Consider the following 18,483-nt stretch of genomic DNA (forward strand, 5'->3'; position numbering starts at 1 on the left):
AAACAATTTTCAGTCTGATGTACGGTCAGACTTTCCCAGGTGATGTAGTCAACCCTATTTTCACATTGTGAAATGAGTTCCACTGACCAGGCCACCCTCAGGGTTCCAGCAATGAGAACCAATGACTGGTTGATGTTACACTCATCCTGCCATGTAAGATAAGTCTGTAAGGTTAATGAAAGTAGTGGTAGAAAAATAGTGGTAGTATATCACTGTCAAAGAGCAGAAAAACAGCCTGCTGGCAGTCTGTCTGGACGGAGTGAACCGAGAAACTGCGGGTTATTTGACTAAATTGAAAAACAGAATGCCCCCAGAGGGAACATGAGATGACAACAGCCACAATTCACTGCAGTGGCTAAAGCAAATGTATAGGAGGAATAATGAGTCAGCGCTATTACCGCCGCTGGCCAGTAGAGGGCGCTGCGCAGCACAAAATCTGCTCTCTTTCAATCATCAGTTGCTGTGGTTTTTGCTAAATAAATAAATCAAGTTAACGTTGCACAGAATGAAAGGGGATGTGTTACGTTTGTTTTGAGAGAAAAGAAAGGTAAAATTCTTATTTTAAAAAAAGCATTTATTTATAAGATAAAAGCGTACTCAGAGGCAAGAAGAAAAAGGAAAATGGAGGACATGTTACAAAGCAACACTTGTTTACTGAAGCACTTCATGAAATGACATGTAAGACATTGTTGCCTTTATCAAGGCTTCACTCGCAGTTGCAGAAACACACTTTTGCAAGTGTGCATACACTCAGGTAATTAGCAAACATACACACATCCTCTTTCAGGCTGTTTTCGGGGGAAGGGGGTTGTTGATGTTGGCACAAACTGTAAAAATCCTCTCCTCTTCTTAAGAACTGACAATGTAGTGCATGTTAAGACCACAGGACAAAAATAATATCAGACAGTTCATAATTGATGAGCAAACGCCTCCTGGATTGTCGTGACCCATCTCAAAGCACAGAACCCGCAGAGATTCCTAACTTCAACAGTCGGAGAGCACGTGGGAAACAGTGGGAAGGGCCAGATCACATCCACCATCAGGACTTAGCAGCGGCCCCCCCTGATAAACTGCACAGTGGAAATCAGGAGGGCCTGATAAGATTGTGGCAGCAAGTATTCTGACCGCACGACAGATTCATCATTGGCAAGTAAAATCACCAACGTTGGACAACAGCAGCCTCGATGGCTGACTAATGAAAACAGGGACAATCTCCAGGGGCCTGTGCTACCAAGCAGGATTAGCCAGGTAACTTCAGGGTCAACCAGGGGTTTTCTGTACTATGAGGGCGGGTCTCAGGCCGCAAGAGTCTCAGTCTTGGTCTTTGCCGATGAGCTCCTCTGTGAACGCTATGGATTCTCAGAGGAGGGATTTGTTGAAAAGTGAGTTAGTGGAAGCATTCGTAGCCAGAGAGATGAATCCAGGTCACAGACTTCTTCATCTGGCACATTTATGTATGAGGACCCAGCTGCAGCTGAAAAACGACACCAATATGTGATTTATATGCTGCACTTATGCCACCCTTTCATTAGATGATATGCTACGGTGATTATTCTCGGATCTACTTGTGTCTCAGTGATTAACAGTGACACTGAAAAGTCCAACTTACGCATTCACATAGTTGACTATTTATTGCCAGATATCCTTCCTGGCTTTGGCTGCAGCAGCTGTGTACTGAAGATTTATTTTTTCCCCCCTATTTGTGAGGGACAACAGTGTTTTCCTCTTGAGTGAAATATGCTCTCCCTGTCGGTTATTGGTCGTCGAATGGTGACGGCGCCCCTTTTGTGTGAAAGCGCTCGCAAACAGGACGGGGAAGACGCGTGGTGCCGCTGTATTTGGGATTATTCAATCACCCAGCCTGAGGAAACCCTGCTTGCTTCATAGTACAGGCGTCTGGTTCAACGGGCCGTGAAGTCACGAGGATGCGAGTTTGGGCAGATGAATGACTGACGTCCTCAAAACTTGGTAACATCTATGACAGACAGCAGCATTAGAGTTCCTTGTACACCGATTAAGTGGAGGGTCTATCCTAAGACACACTCGATTCAGATTAAGAGAAGGTAAAGAAAATAAGAGCACTGTTTACTTGACAAGTACACCACGATTCTGGTGCGAAACACACGGAACCAAAGTGAAAGGCAGTATAATCGCTGTGGTAAAAACAGCGGCGAATGTCTTGAGCAGCAGATTTAAGAGTCAGTGGCAGTTTGGTCGTTGGCTTATAAAGAGCCATCATGTGCTGCAGTCCCAGTCAGAACAGTGGTTATCTTCCAATCTAATGGCATCATCAAATAAAAAAAGGGGAGGGGGAAAAAAAACACACGTGGCTGAGACTGATCTAGACACTAAACTATAATCAGCTATTAAAAAAAGATCACACTTTCATTTGAATGACAATGCAAGGACGCTCTGCTTTGTTCCCTAACTTCGCAGTTGTACTGAGGGTTGCCAAGGTCCATGAAGAGTCTCAGAGTAAACAGCATCTCTCTCTGAAGCTCTTCTTGTTCTTCTTGTTCTTTCCTTTTCCATTTTTGTCTTTGTTTTCAGACATTTTCTTGCCTCGTATGTCCCGCATCAGGTCAAAGAACACCTGGGGGAAGACAGGAGGAATCATTTAAGTGCTTCAGCGTGCAAATTCAATATAGCAACGATAAAAGTTTAATATGAAAACGCTGCAGCGTCGCGGGAGGACGTGTGTGTGTGTGCGTGTGTGTGTGTACCTTGTCAACGTTGGCTCTGGTTTTGGCTGATGTTTCCACATACTGGACGCCCCACTCCTCGGCCTTCCCCCGGGCCTCATCCACGGACACTTGCCGACGCTCCTCCAGGTCCGATTTGTTTCCGACCAGCAGCAGAGGGATCTTGTCCTCCTCTGCCTTCACTCGCAATATCTGCTCCCTGTCGGCCCAGAATATTTTTGTTTTTAACCACCTCTTTTTGTGTTAATTATTGCGTGTCTTTTGACTTGATCTAGAAACAGATCAGCTCAATCACACCAGGAGTACCTGAAGCACACCCGCTCCATCCATGTTTCTGCACAGCTACACAGAAATGCTGCTTTCAATACTAAAAGCCAGAGTGGAATTTTTAGAGCAGGAATCATGTTACAGTGGAAGAGAAGAAGCAGAGGATGTTTACGGACGAAGCCAAGGAGAGAAAATAGAGGACAAATGAGACCCGTAGCTCTCCTTCAGCTCAGAGCTTCAACAGTGCTGTGAGTGCAGATTGACAGTCGAGGTAGTGAGATCATCACGATCATCACGGATGCTTCTACCGTCACAGTAGAACCACGGCTCTCGTCACTTGGTTAAAGCATGTTCCCGTTCCTCTTTGTCCCAGTGTTGCTGTCAAAATGTGTTGTTTCAGTCTGTTAAGGTAGTCTGGTACTTGCTTCTGCCCAGCCAAACTAAAATAACGTCCCGATTTACAGTATAAAACGTCGGAAAATACTGCAACCGGGAAGTTCCTGTCCTAGATAAACGGCTGTTGCTAAAAAGTGGCTAAACAAGACTAAAGAAATAGCGGTGGATATAAAATGCAAACAAGCCAACACAAGAAGTGTAAAGTGACTTGTGTGGAAGTGCACCCAGGGAGTCCATTGTTCATTGCATTACGTTTGCTTCGTACTGCTGGTGAGCACATTTGCACTTTAAAAAGAACTGTTTACTAGGAAAGATTATACTCTGAGTCTTATAAACTTGCTGGCCAAAGAGATCAATTTCTACAAGATCAAAAGCAAATCAATCAGCCTTTCGAGGGAAGCCGTGGTTGATTGACAGATGCGTCACACATGGGATGTCAGCCATGATAATTCACTAACACTGATGTCAATTCAGTGGTTGAAGCTGCTTTACGTGTCTTATGTTTGCCATCTCATCCAGAGACATTCAGACAGGATACGGTACCTGAACTCTGCAGTCGCACTGAATGACTCATGCTCTGTGATGGAGAAGACCAGCAGGAAACCCTCCCCGCTGCGAAAATAGTTGTCCCTGATGGCAGCGTAGTCCTCTTGGCCCGCTGTGTCCAGGATGTCTATCTGGACTTCTTCCCCATCGAGAACCACTTTCTTTCTGTAGCTGTCCGCCTTGGTGGGCTCGTAGTCCTCCACGAACTGAGAATAAAAAGATTTATATTACAAGGAAAGAACACTTCCATGAGCTATAAATCAGGTACATTAAGACAGATGCAGGGGTAAAACAAAAGCACACTGGACATACAACTGAAAATTGCTGCTTAGAAACGCAACCAAAATTTGACTGCCCTTCATTATTTGAGTGTTGCTGTCACAGTCACGAGCGACTGGCCAAATAAAGCTTTACAAGAATCATTCCGTTGACCTTTGTTGTCCATCTGTGGTGAAGAGGCCCCCGTTATTATCCTGTAAACATTTTCATGTTTTCAGGTAACAGGCAGCAGCAACACTGGTTTCCGAAACATCCTACCAGCCTCGGAGGAGTTCTCTTTGTGTATGTGGACAGTCTCAAACAGAAATACAAATGGCCTCACGGTTTAAGACGGAATAATGTCAAGAAGAATTAGCATCCTGCCATCAACGGCAACCTTTTCCTCACCGCTTCAGCCTCAGTGAGAAATGACACACTGATCACACTGATGCTGATCCACCATCTCACCGTATGTTAATAATATCAGCGTTCTGGAATACTCAAATGATCAGCAGAAACCTTGCCAGTCTGTTCACGCAAAGTTTAATCACTTTAATCTCACCAACGCAGATTATGTTTGAGTCCCGTGATAGTTTTACATCAATAAGGTGGTGCAGGAATGAATCCAAAAACACAGAGGGAAGTTAGCATTCCAGCTCCCTCGTCTCCTCTGGATGGTTTTTCAGTTACGCCCCTGAAAGAAGCTCCGTGGTTCTGACCAAGTTAAGAAACTTGAACGTTTTGTTTTACAACATGAAGACTGTCAGTATCAAATAACATTTGCTGACAAGTGGGTGAGACTGTAAACATCATCACACCCAACGTTGGAAAGGTGTACAGCTAAGTTGTCGCGACGTTGAAGTCACGCCTCCATGCGCGGTGGAGTTCCCTCAAAGCATAGCGTTCGCTTTGTACTTCTAGCCACTGAATTTACACTTCAGAAATCAGAGAAGTGGTGTCCATGAGTGAAGGTGACCTTGCTAACAACAAGTAAAGCTCAAACTTCTGTTTGACACAAAGATCATTTTCACCAACAATCCAAAGTTCAGTTTCAAAATCTCACTGACCTTTGCTAAATTCATGCCACTATATAACGATACCTAGGTATTACTAACATTGTGCCTTTACTGAGTAAACTCATCACCTTTTATTGGTATTCAGCAGAGTTAAACTGAAAACAACAAACTCAGCCAAAATTCTTGCCATTGACTCTTTCCAGCTTTCCAGCCTCTGGAGTCCAGTTTTTAAGGAGGAGGAGTTCCAGTTTAGTCAATGAGTTCAACTGCAGTCTAGTTTAAGACAATGGAGAGAAAATAAAAAGTGCCCACAAGCGCATGAGTGGTGCCTGCCAATGAAGCACCTCCTCTCCAGGTGTAATCTGGCCACCTTTGAGCCGGTTTTAAATTGCTGCTGACTCACCTCGTCGTACATGAACTGCAGGGTGAGGGCCGACTTCCCCACGCCTCCACTGCCCACCATGATCACCTTGTGCAGCGCAAGAGAACTCTGGCTTTTACTTTTACCGGTCGCCATCACTTGATTCTTCTTTGTCCCTCTTTTGCACGCTCACACACATACACACACGCACGCACACACACACACGCACGTGCATGCACACTCCTCCAAAAGACACTCTGTCACAACCTGTGAATGACAGAAGAGGAAACATATCAGTGCACATAACCACTAGAACACAAGTGCAGGGACAGATGGCAGTTGTTGCTTAAAAGCCTCTACTGACAGTAAGTTACAGTGCCAAGGCACTAGGCTTTGCTCCAATACCTCTTGAATTCTAACCCTTCCCATTAAAGTGCCTTTTGCCAACTCATGAATCCTAGAACTTTATAAAATTTGCCATTAAATGGTAATTGCAGTTGATAAGATGTTATGAAGCCATCATTCTCCACTCCAAGATGGGCATTTAGGAATGCATTAAAAAGAGACTCATATGCTGGCCTCATTAAAACCTAAGAAGATGGCATCAGTCGTCTGTTTGCACAATATGGGCTCTACCCCGAGAGGGTGAAAGCTCACGGTCAATTGCTTTCACCTGACTTCTCTATCTTCCATCTCTGTCAGACAACTTCCAGAGAGCGAGTTTACTATGTTGAACATGGCTAGCTGCCACGTTGGCAGTCAGCTGTAGAGAGACACATCAGGAGACACGCACGAGACAATCAGGTGTTTGTCTGGGACCAGAGAGAGAACAGCTCATCTACTAAAATGAGTCCAAATAAGAGGTGAGTGGAACTGTCATTTCTTTACCAACTGGGTAATAAAGTCTGTCTTAGAACCATTTGGTAGAGATGCATCAATTGTTTGCTCATTACTGATCTGAAGGTTTTGACAGTGAATGATGTGGATTATCAAATGTCAAGACAGTGAACAATGCAAACTCTGGAGATCAACGGGAAGGTCATCATGTGTTTGGGATTACGCTAACACAGTCCCTCTGTTCTGTCTGATTAATTTTAATGCCACTCAGATCTATTCAATGAACCCTGAGAACAAATTCTGAGCTCTGAATTTAAGGTTTTACTTAATCACTGTTAATCTGAGTGCGCGCACACACGTTTAAATAAATCCCATAATTAAATCCGTTTGCATGAAGGCACTTTTCTTCAAAGTTCCTTCTTCTAATCTCACACATGCATACACATCGTTCAAAAATAACGGCACATCACAAACAACAGAATCGAATTAATGTGATCACGCCGGAGGGAGCAGCGCACCACCTCCCGTGACCTCATAAGGAAGCAGATGTAAACAGAACACGCTGCCGTAGTAAAGCTTTGTGGTGCGAAAAAACATGAAAGCAGGAGGGCAAAGGTGAGGTCACTGCTGGATCTTCTGAGAGAGCTGGAAGTGAGTTTGAACCTCCTCTTTTACTGCTGTCTACTGTGGCACTGTGACTGTAACATCAGCCCCAACGGCAACCAAGTTTACCGTTGCTCGGCGACGCTTCCAGCTGCTCTCTTGTCAGCTGTTGCGGTCCTGCTGGGGTTGTACCAACATAGTCACACAAATTCAAAATCCTAGATATCAAATACATTTGAAATTATTGAGAGGGCTACTGATCAGTCTGTGAGCAGACACCCAGGGCTGACTTTCAAACCATCCTTGAGTCGGGGACGCCGCTGCAATTGTAGCCTGATCATCAGCCTGATGATCCTGCAGCGTGTGGCCAGCATTATCCAGGGTCTACCCTTATCAAGCCTGCTGGACAGCTCCACTACAACCAGACACTCAGCTACATACCAAAATTTCAGCATATTCAGTGAGAAAAACACAAGCAAATTAACAAGATGAGACTGACGAGTGACAGGGGTCGTACCTTTATATGAGCAGTGACGTATGTAGAGAACACGTTGACGCAATGCCCTGGCATGTGAGTAAGATTACACAAGTATAAGGATGGATGCGAAGATGTGACTGAGGAGCCAACTCTTGATCAACTCTACCCTTCATCCATAATCTGAAGTCATATACTGTATAGTTTCAGGTTCCAGCATCGTCCATCGACACCCTGAGTTGATCTTGTGAGAATAATTCCATCTGAAAAGTATCCAGAAGGTCAAAGATCAACAGCTTTGTCTGCAAACTACAACTTAATATTTTTAAAGACGGAATATTGAGGGTTGATCTGGTTTTGCATCTCAATTTAATACAAAACTCACCGAGCATCAGACAAGATGCTCTACAAAACTCAGAGTACCAGACAAGATGCTCGACGTGAAATGGTTTTCCTCTTTGTCCACAATAACATGGATGTGTAACACAAGGCGCTTTGTTTTGTCATTATTAGTTTTTCCACAAGATTAGAATCTGATGTTGTGATGACGGCCATTTCCAACCCATTTCAATTTTGTGCATTTCATTTTCACAAAAGTGAATTTGCTGCAACACGATGTGTCACTGTGTGGACCCGTGGGAAGGGGAGGGGGACGTGTGAGTTGCGTAACATAAACCGCCACTTGAGTTTGCCAGCTGTGGATACTGAGGATGTGGCATCATGCTTCCACTTCGCCTGACAGGAACGGAGTCTGACCTGTGCCCTTCCTGCTTTTGTTATCAGTAACCAGGCCAGTGAAATGGCTCATGGGAAGGATACCCACACAAACCTGCAGCCGAACACACACACACACACACACACACACACCTTTCGAAATAACCTATACCAGACTCAGCACTTTTGCATAGGGGTCACTATCTGAATAATTTAAATGCAACCCACTTCCCTATCTGCATGTACACAGAGTTCCAATGCTATAAATAAAGCAATCACAGTAAATAAACTGGGGGTGGGAAGAGAGAGAGAGAGAATGCTTAACACAACAAAGTGCTTAGTGCAGACTTTCCGAAGGAAGTTTAAAAATGAGGGGAGGGGTCCTCCCATATTTCCACCAGCTGCAGTTCACCACAAGCGGCATGCAGGGTCATAACGGAGGGCAGGGGGAGAAGTGGGATTAATATTCAGGCCTGACCCAGATTTGGACGTGCAGTCTGTGTGCACGGGGGTTAATAGAGAAGGAAGGGTACAGACAAACAGACCACTCGGGTTGTTGAGCTCCTGAAATATAGATGACACCAGTACAGTCAGAGTGGTTAACAGGAATTCATCCGGATTCCCTTAGGAAGATGGGCGAGCGTTCTCACTCTGCTCAGCCTAGCAGCGACAGCGAAGAGCAACCAACAGCTCACATACCAGACGAGTACAGACAAGGAAAACAAACTGTAATGCTACTCACCTGACCTTGTGTAGGCCATTGCCCTAAAGTAGCACATCTCCGATTACCCATGATCTTGCTTCCAGAAGGAGGCACCAGTTAGCATTAGGGATGATTCACGGTTTTCCGATATCCGGAATATCAAAGAATTACGTGACTAGTCATGAAGTGTATAGTCTTGTTTTTAGTTTTGCCAAGGCCTGGAAGTGACGCCTGAGCGCAGGTAAACCATTTGTGAGACACGGAGTAACTGCTCAGTTGTGTTCAGATGTATAGAACTTGCTATGAAGGGGGTTTACGTGCAGGAACAAACCATGCATGGCAGGGAACAACGCGAGAACTTAAGGACAGCGTGATTTACAGGGTGACACGATGAAACACGACAGAGGTAGTCACAAATAAGTGCGTAACAGTTTTCTTAGAATATAATATTTGAAGAACTGTCATGTCTACTAGCCCCCCCCCCCCCCACCTTTGTCTAAGCACATTTCTGCATGATGTGATGAAATGCCCATCGCTGAAGGAGCCAGTTTAAGAGTACGGTCACACCCCAACCACTGTTCAGTGTTGCTATTCAAACACAAGAATTAATGTAAGCCCCCCCAATCTGTACACAGCGAATGAGCTCCATGTGTGAATACACACTGAGAGTGGGTCCTCTGTAGCACACAGGCATTTGAATTCAAGATCCTTAGATTTGTTTATCATGGTGTGACTAACAATGCATAATTTAGCAGCTAACCACAGAGGAGGCACCACAAAAACGTGTTTAGTCAATAGCGGTTGGAAAGGCCACCGCTGGTAGGGATTAGGAAATTATTTGGATGTCTAATGAAGATGGTATACTGCAGCTAGACATTTTCAAAAAGCACCCCACAATGCATACTAACAACCCTCCGGCAGGAGAGGTGCACAGAAGAGTCTTTGACAAAACTGGGCAGCAGGGAACTAAATCCTCTCTGTGTTACTACTCCAGCGACACAAAGCAGGCTGCTTTTTAAAATGCACCCCTCCCTATCCTCAAAGTATACTGCATGTAGCGCAATCTGATCTGTTCCCATTAGCTGTCAGAAGTGCAGCAGAGTATCACAACATGTTATGGTTCTTTAGATTTCATACAAATATGAACCAGCAGTGAGAGGAAGAAAAAGCTCTTATGGGTTTAGCGTATAGCTGAGAACAGATAGGCCTGGCAGATGATCGTCTCCTAACGCTCACGTCTTTGCCATGATCTTAACATTCCAAAGGGCTGATTCAGGAGAGGAGTTCACGTCTGCATGCATTCACTGACAAATCTATTTGTTCCCACTCCCCATTAGTTAGCTCTGACCTGCTTTTTCATTTTCCTAACAGGCGACGCCAGAAAGCTCGGTAACATACCATTGATACAATGATAGGGGCATTTGAGTCTAACCAGAAAGCTGCAACCGTGACAGAACCGCAGAATAAAACTACATAAAATCACCCAGTTTCTTTCACTGTCAGCTCAGGTACCTTTGTGGGACATTGAGGAAATAGTGCTCTTAGCCTCCTTCTGTATCATTTTGAAAAAGCCTGGACAGAGCGCATCATTCTGCCACTTCATATCTTCATGCTGCAGTCACAGAGCCTACAATACAGACATCAGACAGATGAGACCGCAGGGGCAAAAGATGGTTCTGTAGAACCTTCCCCTGTCCTCATGTCCGACCCATACACACAACAGAGAGCACAATGAATTCACAGCTCAGTTCTATCAATGAACCAGTCAGAGGAAAATGAAGATGCTGGCAGAGCGGTTGAGGAGATCCAACAACTGATGTCAACATTAAAAACTCATGTCTCTTGACAAATGTTGTAGTATGGCATACATCTATGGTACAGGGGCTCTGCTCTTCAGTTCGGTAGCCTTCCAAAGCATGACATCTTAGAACTGAGCCGGTGAACTCCAGCAGACGGCACATGAATGATCGTCCAGGCATGCAGGATGTATGATGATAAAGGCCTGAGATTACTGTTTATGTGCTGCATGTCTTTCACCTGTTGCTCGCATACCACACGTCAGACAAAATAGAACCTACAGGTCGAGGTGTAAACTTCCCATCACTCTCCTGCAAGATTGCCCTTGTTCCATCCTGCTCCGGTCCCGCAATGAAATGAAAAATCCTGACCCACAGGATTCCCCGACAAATATTTAGTGTATTCGTACAGCTCAGAGATGGTTCAGGCCCGAAGCAATGTGAGTACAGGCGAGTGGGTGAGGGGGAAATCATGCTTGAGCACGGCACAAGCAACCTGGCAGACTGAGTGCGCCCAGACTTGCTCCTAGTGATTTATTATACAGCTAACAATTTCTAGGAGTAGGATTTAAACAGCAGAGAAGAATGACCCCACGTCCCAGGTGCTGATCACACAACTGTTCTGTGCAACCAGCTGGTGATGGGGAACTGATCCATAACAAAGTTGTCTTTTTAACATTGTTCTGCAAAGCAGTGCATAAGTTGTTCCTCGTCTTTGTTAATATAACGGCACGTGAAATCAGATACAGCAAGACCTGCATGGAGTATCCAACAGACAGAGAACAGCATATTTACAATGTGACGGTTTGGCAGTAATTTCTCAAGCAGAAATATATGGTTTAAAAAAAATCCAGTAAACAACAAATTGAATACGGACACACCTCCATTCCTCCTGCTGATAGGTGGCAGCTTGGTATGAAAGTATCTACAAAATTCCTCTTTTGTTTAAAAAAAAAAAAAAAAAAACATGGGAAAAGTGCTCTGATCTTCCACTGCCAACATCAGTAGCAGATAGTTTTCTGGATCCACGACTGTTACACATCATTCATCATCATTCGGGAACTTAGTACAAAAACACAAAGTAAAACTGGTGGAATAAGCAGATTGAGTTGTTAGATTTGAGCCAGCTAGGTGAATAATGAGGGAACTGAGGCTTTGTGGAAAATTCTGGTCATATCCTGATCTGTTATCGTAATAAGAGGAAAGAAGAGGGCTGCGAGAGTTAAGAGTCATTCGAGTAAGGGAGATGACACAGTCGAGGCTGCAGGGATGAAAAATGACTGACCGCACCTTTCACTAAGAAGTCAAATTTACTCATCTAGAACCCAACAGCATCTGAATAAGGGTTTCCAAGCAAAACAGCACAGTCAAAATGTCAGCCTTGGCTTTCATGAACCTGGGATACATGCTGATGGCGTTCAACAAGGCAGCCACACCATTCTTGAACTGGTTGCAATTGTGCTGGAATCAGCATTATGCTCACAAGTTGTTTACGAGGCTTGACTGACATTCCGGGTGTCAGTGACTCTTACTCATCGACTTACCAATGTTTGACCCAGCAACAAACTTCAGTTTGGTACCCACAAGACCTCATGCACAACAGCCGTTTTCACGCTCTCACTGAACAATTACCTCATCCAACTGACATTTTAAGGTGTATGATCTGCTGTGGACTCTTATGAATTAATAAAAACACTGTGGATGACTGGACGAAGGGGACAGACAGGATTCAGCAGGGCAAACAAACTGAGCAACAGTGTGATCAACAACTTTTGTGTGTGATCAGCAGGTAACAACCTGGAAGACGAGAACTTAAGTGTATGAATCATGGTGAATCATGTGACAAGTTAAACTCTGTGTAAGCTGTCCGTGATGTGGCAGTAGGAACAGAGGGTGTAACATGAGATTCAAGATTTCTCTCCCCCCAATTGGTACCTGTTGACTCCCATTTATCAGTTAAATCATTGTCTTTTTTTAGCTGCGTAATTGTGAGAGTAACATGGGAATATGAAACCATGAGGGAACATAGAGGAGGGATGATGGGAACCAAGGTCAGTGCGACTCCATTTCATTTGTTGCTCTGACACTCTGGTCTCATACTGAATTAAATGAAAACACTTGTGCAACCTCTTGCACTGTGTGTGGGGAACAATTCACTCTCCTCCTGCATGTCAGCCCAGACCACATAACCTTGTTGTGACATTTCCTCACAACCACTATTTTAAAACATTTTAAATCCAATTCATCCTTCAAGCAGGAGAGGTTAACTCGTGACACACGTTACTCTTCAGTAGAACAGAATAACCTTTACAACTAATCTAGACACAGAGAAAACCTCGACCTTCCAGATTTCATGAACTGTAGCTTAGCCCTAGGTGGCATAGAGGAAAAGCCCATCAGGACCTAAGGCTTCGTTGATATCCATCATCATTATCCATCATTTTTGATAACTAATACAATGCACAATCCAAAATCAGAGCATCAATCCATTGTGTAATCCACCCCCTTGCTTCTTTATTATGATATACCCATGAACACATTACCGTATTGCTCACAAGCTGTTGAATCAAAAACACATGGAGATTGATATTGGTTTTTTTTTTAATAATCAATATCGTGTCACAACGAAACTGAAGATTTACACCACTTCTCAACTGACTGTATTGATCAAATGATTAATTGCTGCAATCCACATTATCCTCCACCACTTCCATTTGTCCGTACACAAGGCTGATAAGAGGAAAGTAACTGTTAGTCACACCCATGCATCAGTAAACAGAGCAGGCAGTTGAAATGATAGGCTACTTTGTGGTTATCCAGCAGGTAAAACTCCTCTCCACTGGCTTTGACTTAACTGCTTCTGTCACGACGTGCCTTAACATGTGCTTTGGCCTAAATTGCATTTGGCATGGTGGTCAGATAAGTCGGTATTTACAGCTATCAAAGCATGCTTCCAAGACCACAATGACATGCCTACATGAGCGGAAGCAGCTTATCAAGAACATGAGAGATGGAACACTGTAATTTCATTGGGAACCTGTGACAATGACAAAATAACAGTTGCCATTAGACCTCAAAGACCTAACATTTGTAAGACAGGGTGGAGGTTAAAAAAAAGCGTGACCCAGCAATTTTAGACAGTGCACAGGGGTTGAGTTAGTTCATTATTTAAAATACTCATCTATTACATACTTCAACCTCATAAGCGGAAGAACTGACAGATAAAAGTACTATTAACAGGCTTTTTAAAAACATATTGTGAACTTTAAAAAAATGAACTTTATATTATATATATATATATATGAAATACATTTTTACTGCATTAATACGACCATCCCTAATGTGCCAATTTGTAAATCTTCTTTATTGTTAAATGGATAATTCGTATTTTTCCCCATATTATCTTTTTAATTAAAGAAAATAATAAGATGTATTAATAAAGCCACTATATTCACTAAACCTTACACCACAGGCGGCCAGCGTACACCGAGCTCCAAGCTGGGTTAGTAAACTGTCCGTTTAGGTGAAATGAACATCCACGTTAGCAGCGGAACCCGTGAGAAGCCTGGGTGTGTCATCCCCTCGAGGGGGAACTTGTCAGCACGAACCGACGTGAGTTGATCTCGAATTAAATGTTAAAACTGTTACTTTTACACAGGCATTAAGCTGAACGTCTTGCGTGGGTCCCCTATGTAGCTAACTTTAGTTTAGCCGTCAGGGTCCGCAGGGGGTGACCATCAAATTATAAACCTCACAGATAGACTAAGATGTTGGGGAAATACGACCAACTTTTACTTAACAACGCACTGCGTCACAGCAATACCATTTAAGACGGATAATTCGTCGACATCGTTCATTAAAAGTGAGAGGAACGACCGGGCGGACCGCTATTAATGCCCAGTAAAGTTAGCGCTCGGAAGCTAATCAAACGATAAGTTACCAGCAATTACTGCTATGACGTGTGACGTTGGTATCGTGATATCTTCCATTAACACATAAAAAGTATGTAGATGTTAACTTGCAAATCGCTGCAACACACACCTTTGGCGTCAAATGATATAGTTCAGTCCAAGAATATCTCTCTCTCTCTCTCTCTCTCTCTATATATATATATATATATATATATATATATATATATATATATACACATATATAGATATTTTAGTCAATATGAGGTCAGACGGTCACCTCTTTGGGTCAGTCAGTCGCTCGTCCCCGCTTAAAACAGGTGTGGTTAACGCTCATTACGTCCGTTGTTGATTAACACCGATTACTCCGTTACCGTAAGAAACATCCGAAGCCTTACCGCAGTGGGAATAGTGTCTCTGCCCTGGGTCGGTGCTATCTTGATGACTGCATTAACAGAGGATACCGAGGCATCGGCTCTCCAGACGCGACCCGCTTCTGCCTGCAACAAAAGCCCCACCTTCCGGATGTCAGAGCTGTTGATGACGGGATGTAACGTCATCATCAGGCTCGCGCTCCAGGTCTTCTTCTTCTTCTTCCTCGGTTACAATTTGGCAGATAGTGTGTTTAAACGGTGCGTAGCGCCCTCTGCTGTAAGGTGGCGAGCGATTCACGACAATAACGTTACAATTGGTCTGTGGATTGAAATAAAATAAATGAAATTATTTTAACTTAAATTAAATTAAATTGGGTTCATACTCGTTTTTTTCCCAACGTTTACATGCCTTTGAGGAAGTACATATGATAAATAATTATAGAATTTGTGTGTGATTTTTTTTTTTTTACCAGCATGCATTTACCTAAACTTAATGACACATTCATTACATGGTTTGATAAAATATAAATGTATATTTACAAAAATCTTCATGAAAAAAAAAGATTCTTTTTGTCAGTAGTACCTAAATCACATGATCACATGCACACTAACATGCAGGTATTTGTGGAGCAAATTCCATGACTTTTCCAGAAATTTTCTGGCTTTATTTTTTTTTTCTACAATTTTTCCAGTCTTGGAAATTGCTATTTTCATATTCCATGACTTTTCCCGTTTTTTCACGACCACATGAACCCTGATTACATTGAAATAAATTAAAAGCACACCCTTGTTACTACGATGCATGATAATCAGTGGTACAGAACTGACACGGATTCCACCAGCCCACCCCCACCCCCCTTCCAGTGTTAAGTCCTGCATGTCTGGATCCTTGTAGTAATGACCTCCTCTCTGCAGTTACAATATCCTCCTTATAATAACAAGAGTGCAAAGTCCATTGATATCCACCAGGGAAGGTCTGCCGCCCTCCTCTCCGCCTACATTGGCCTGCAGGCTAAATCCTCTATGATCCTGCATTTATCAACATGTGGCACCTCAGTCTTCTCACAACACAAAAACTTTGTGGTCCCCACAGGATAATTGCTTTGCTCGACAACAATTACTCACAATGCACAAAGGAAAAAGGAAACAACTGCCTGGCGTATTGCAGTAATGTGTTAGTGCCCGACATGAATGTGAATAAAGAATAGATGATTATGCAGAAAACAAATGGTCTTGTTGAGCAAACTGTGTTACTGCAGCCTCCCAATAGATTTAGTCAACACAGTTATGCACCATTCCTCTGTTTGTCCTGCTTTTGAAATCACAGCATGGGAATACCTCACATTTATTTGTTTTTGGTCTCAGCCCTTCTACATTACGCTGATGACAAAGGGCACATTATGCTGTTTTTTGTTTGTTTTTTTTTTAACTCTGGAATATTTTCCAACATATATTTTTGGACAAGGACACAATGTGAAAAACCTTCTTGTTGCTAAAGGGTGTTGAGGGATTGATCTTCACATAAATGCCAGAGGACCCATTACATCTATACTGTACACGGAGAGAAACAGAGTTTTATGGTGAGTGCCTTGTATGAAAGATTCATCTCTTTAAATGTCAACATGAGAAGACATTTCAAGACGTTTAAGAAAGGTGAGACATCAAAGCAGCGCTGTTTGAGAGCATTAAGTACATGTTGCTGATGGCGCCGATGTTCCGTCACATATTTTCGTCATTTGGCCAACATAAATGCCATGGAGTCTGACAATGATTCGTCAAGGAGAAAACATTAAAAAACCTTCTTTCTCCCCCACTTTAGCCACGGCCCAGCAGCAGTTTTATCATTTGATCATCGCTATGTGAGACCAGGCTGAGACATGAATGCCACAATGTCCTCAATGAACCAGATTGACTTCTGCGGTATCAAAAATTGTCCCCAACCCCTCCCAAGAAAAAGGAGAGCATTAAATCCGTTTGATCTGTGTTAATGTGAAAATCTGAGACTTGCAATGGTTATGTGCTCTGCAGCGATGGAAGCGAGAGAAACCCATTTTAAAAGCAGCGTGGTGAACTGCGAAACCTTTGACGTGTTCTCCTGTTTTAAATCATATTTGTGATGACCGCTACTGTTACTGAGAACACAATGAAACTGCTCCGATTAAAATCACAGGTATTGAACTTGCAGCTAAAACCACCTGGGAGCTGCACATTCGTTCCCCAATCCAATGACTGGCGTTCATTCATTTACAAGTACATGTTTTCAGTTGTGCTCTACCTGCAGTTGAATCTGCAGGATTGCCCACTTTTCCCTGGTGGGATTTGCCACGTGTTTTCTGAACTTTATGTTAGAGATCCCTGCTTATAAATGTTTGTTGTTGTGTACCACGTTGAGAGAGCTATGCACCTTTGACCCGAGTGAAAAAAACTTTGGACCTTCAAGGTTTTTTTTTTTCTCTCCTAATTCAGGTGAAGGCAACAGAAGCTGATGGTGATTAACTGGTTTATACCTGGAAGGCAAAGGAATCAGCAGACATATGCACAAGCAGAGCTGGTGGACTGATGTCTGATCATAGTTTGAGCCAGTCAAAGCCTCTCAGGGAGAGGAGAATGACACTGTGCAGAAGCAATGGCCAAGTCTTGTTTGGCAGAGGATGATAAGGCAGCAGCAAAATGAACCAATCGGTTTCTATTTTGGTGCACAGCCTGGACTCAGCCAGGGAGGCTGTGGACCGCCAGACACCTGCACGGCTGCGGTGACCTGGCCGGCTCTGTTCTCTGGACAATACTTCAAAGGTCCAGAGATCTAAGGCCACAACACCTGCTAAAACTTGCTTCTAACAGCATGATTCAATTCTGGAGGTGAAGATGGACGGCCTACATCCTCTCACGTCCTGGCAGATTGAACTGCATATTTGCCCCTTTATTTATTGGTGCTGAGAAGAACTCAATTCCAATAATCCATTTATTTCATTATCATATCACTTTGGACATGTACTGAAAACTGCAAGAAATATTTGACATCTTAGGAAGACGGATTTCATATGCACGGACATTTAATGTACTGTTTTGTAACAGCATCTGGTGGCGCTGGTTACCCACTTGAATGTGTGTCATTTCCTGCCTCTTTCTCCCTGACAAATATCTGAGAGGGATCAAAATGTTACTGAAATAAACAACTCTGCAAGAGATGACGGCAATAGGATTGACAGGGAGGGGACATTCGTTTCATATTCTACAAGCCCAGGAATGATCCTTGAGGGCATTAGCTCATACTCTCCACCAGGTGGAGCCAGACCTACCAGCCTGGACATGAAATATGGGGCTCATTCTGAATTTGGTGTGAAAGCATGGCAAAAGCCAGAGTCTCAAGTAGAGACCAGCGGTTAAAATCAGCTGCGCTCCTCACGCTTGATTTTATTTCCTCCAGCAAATGGAAGCTGTGTGCTTGGAAAAAAGACAGAAGCACATTTAATATCGAAATTAACGGTCGAGATGCATGACACCTGGCTGCAGCAAACACAGCGGGA

General features: G+C 43.4%; 1 protein-coding gene across 1 annotated transcript; it reads right to left on the bottom strand.

Annotated features, from left to right (window-relative positions):
- Positions 1-559: 559 nt before the first annotated feature.
- Positions 560-15,132, bottom strand: LOC147251828 (ras-related protein Ral-B). The gene is made up of 5 exons (XM_086219772.1): positions 14,981-15,132; positions 5,589-5,813; positions 3,909-4,117; positions 2,724-2,901; positions 560-2,593 (listed from the first exon to the last, which is right to left on the bottom strand). Exons 2-5 carry the CDS (start codon positions 5,700-5,702, stop codon positions 2,471-2,473), a joined length of 624 nt encoding a protein of 207 aa, XP_086075898.1. The 5' UTR covers positions 5,703-5,813; positions 14,981-15,132; the 3' UTR covers positions 560-2,470.
- Between the last annotated feature and the right edge of the window lie 3,351 nt (positions 15,133-18,483).

This window comes from Aulostomus chinensis, chromosome 12, assembly GCF_037954235.1.
Source record: "Aulostomus chinensis isolate RoL2024-O1b breed Wild chromosome 12, RoL_Achi_v1.0, whole genome shotgun sequence".
NCBI lineage: Eukaryota > Metazoa > Chordata > Actinopteri > Syngnathiformes > Aulostomidae > Aulostomus > Aulostomus chinensis.

Bases quoted from the DNA above. Each gene is read 5' to 3' on its own strand.
- LOC147251828 (XM_086219772.1), bottom strand. From the start codon at position 5,702: ATGGCGACCGGTAAAAGTAAAAGCCAGAGTTCTCTTGCGCTGCACAAG. The intron at 4,118-5,588 runs GTGAGTCAGCAG...TTTTATTCTCAG, and splicing joins TGCAGTTCATGTACGACGAG to TTCGTGGAGGACTACGAGCC. The intron at 2,594-2,723 runs GTACACACACAC...GTCTTCCCCCAG, and splicing joins CCAGAGCCAACGTTGACAAG to GTGTTCTTTGACCTGATGCG.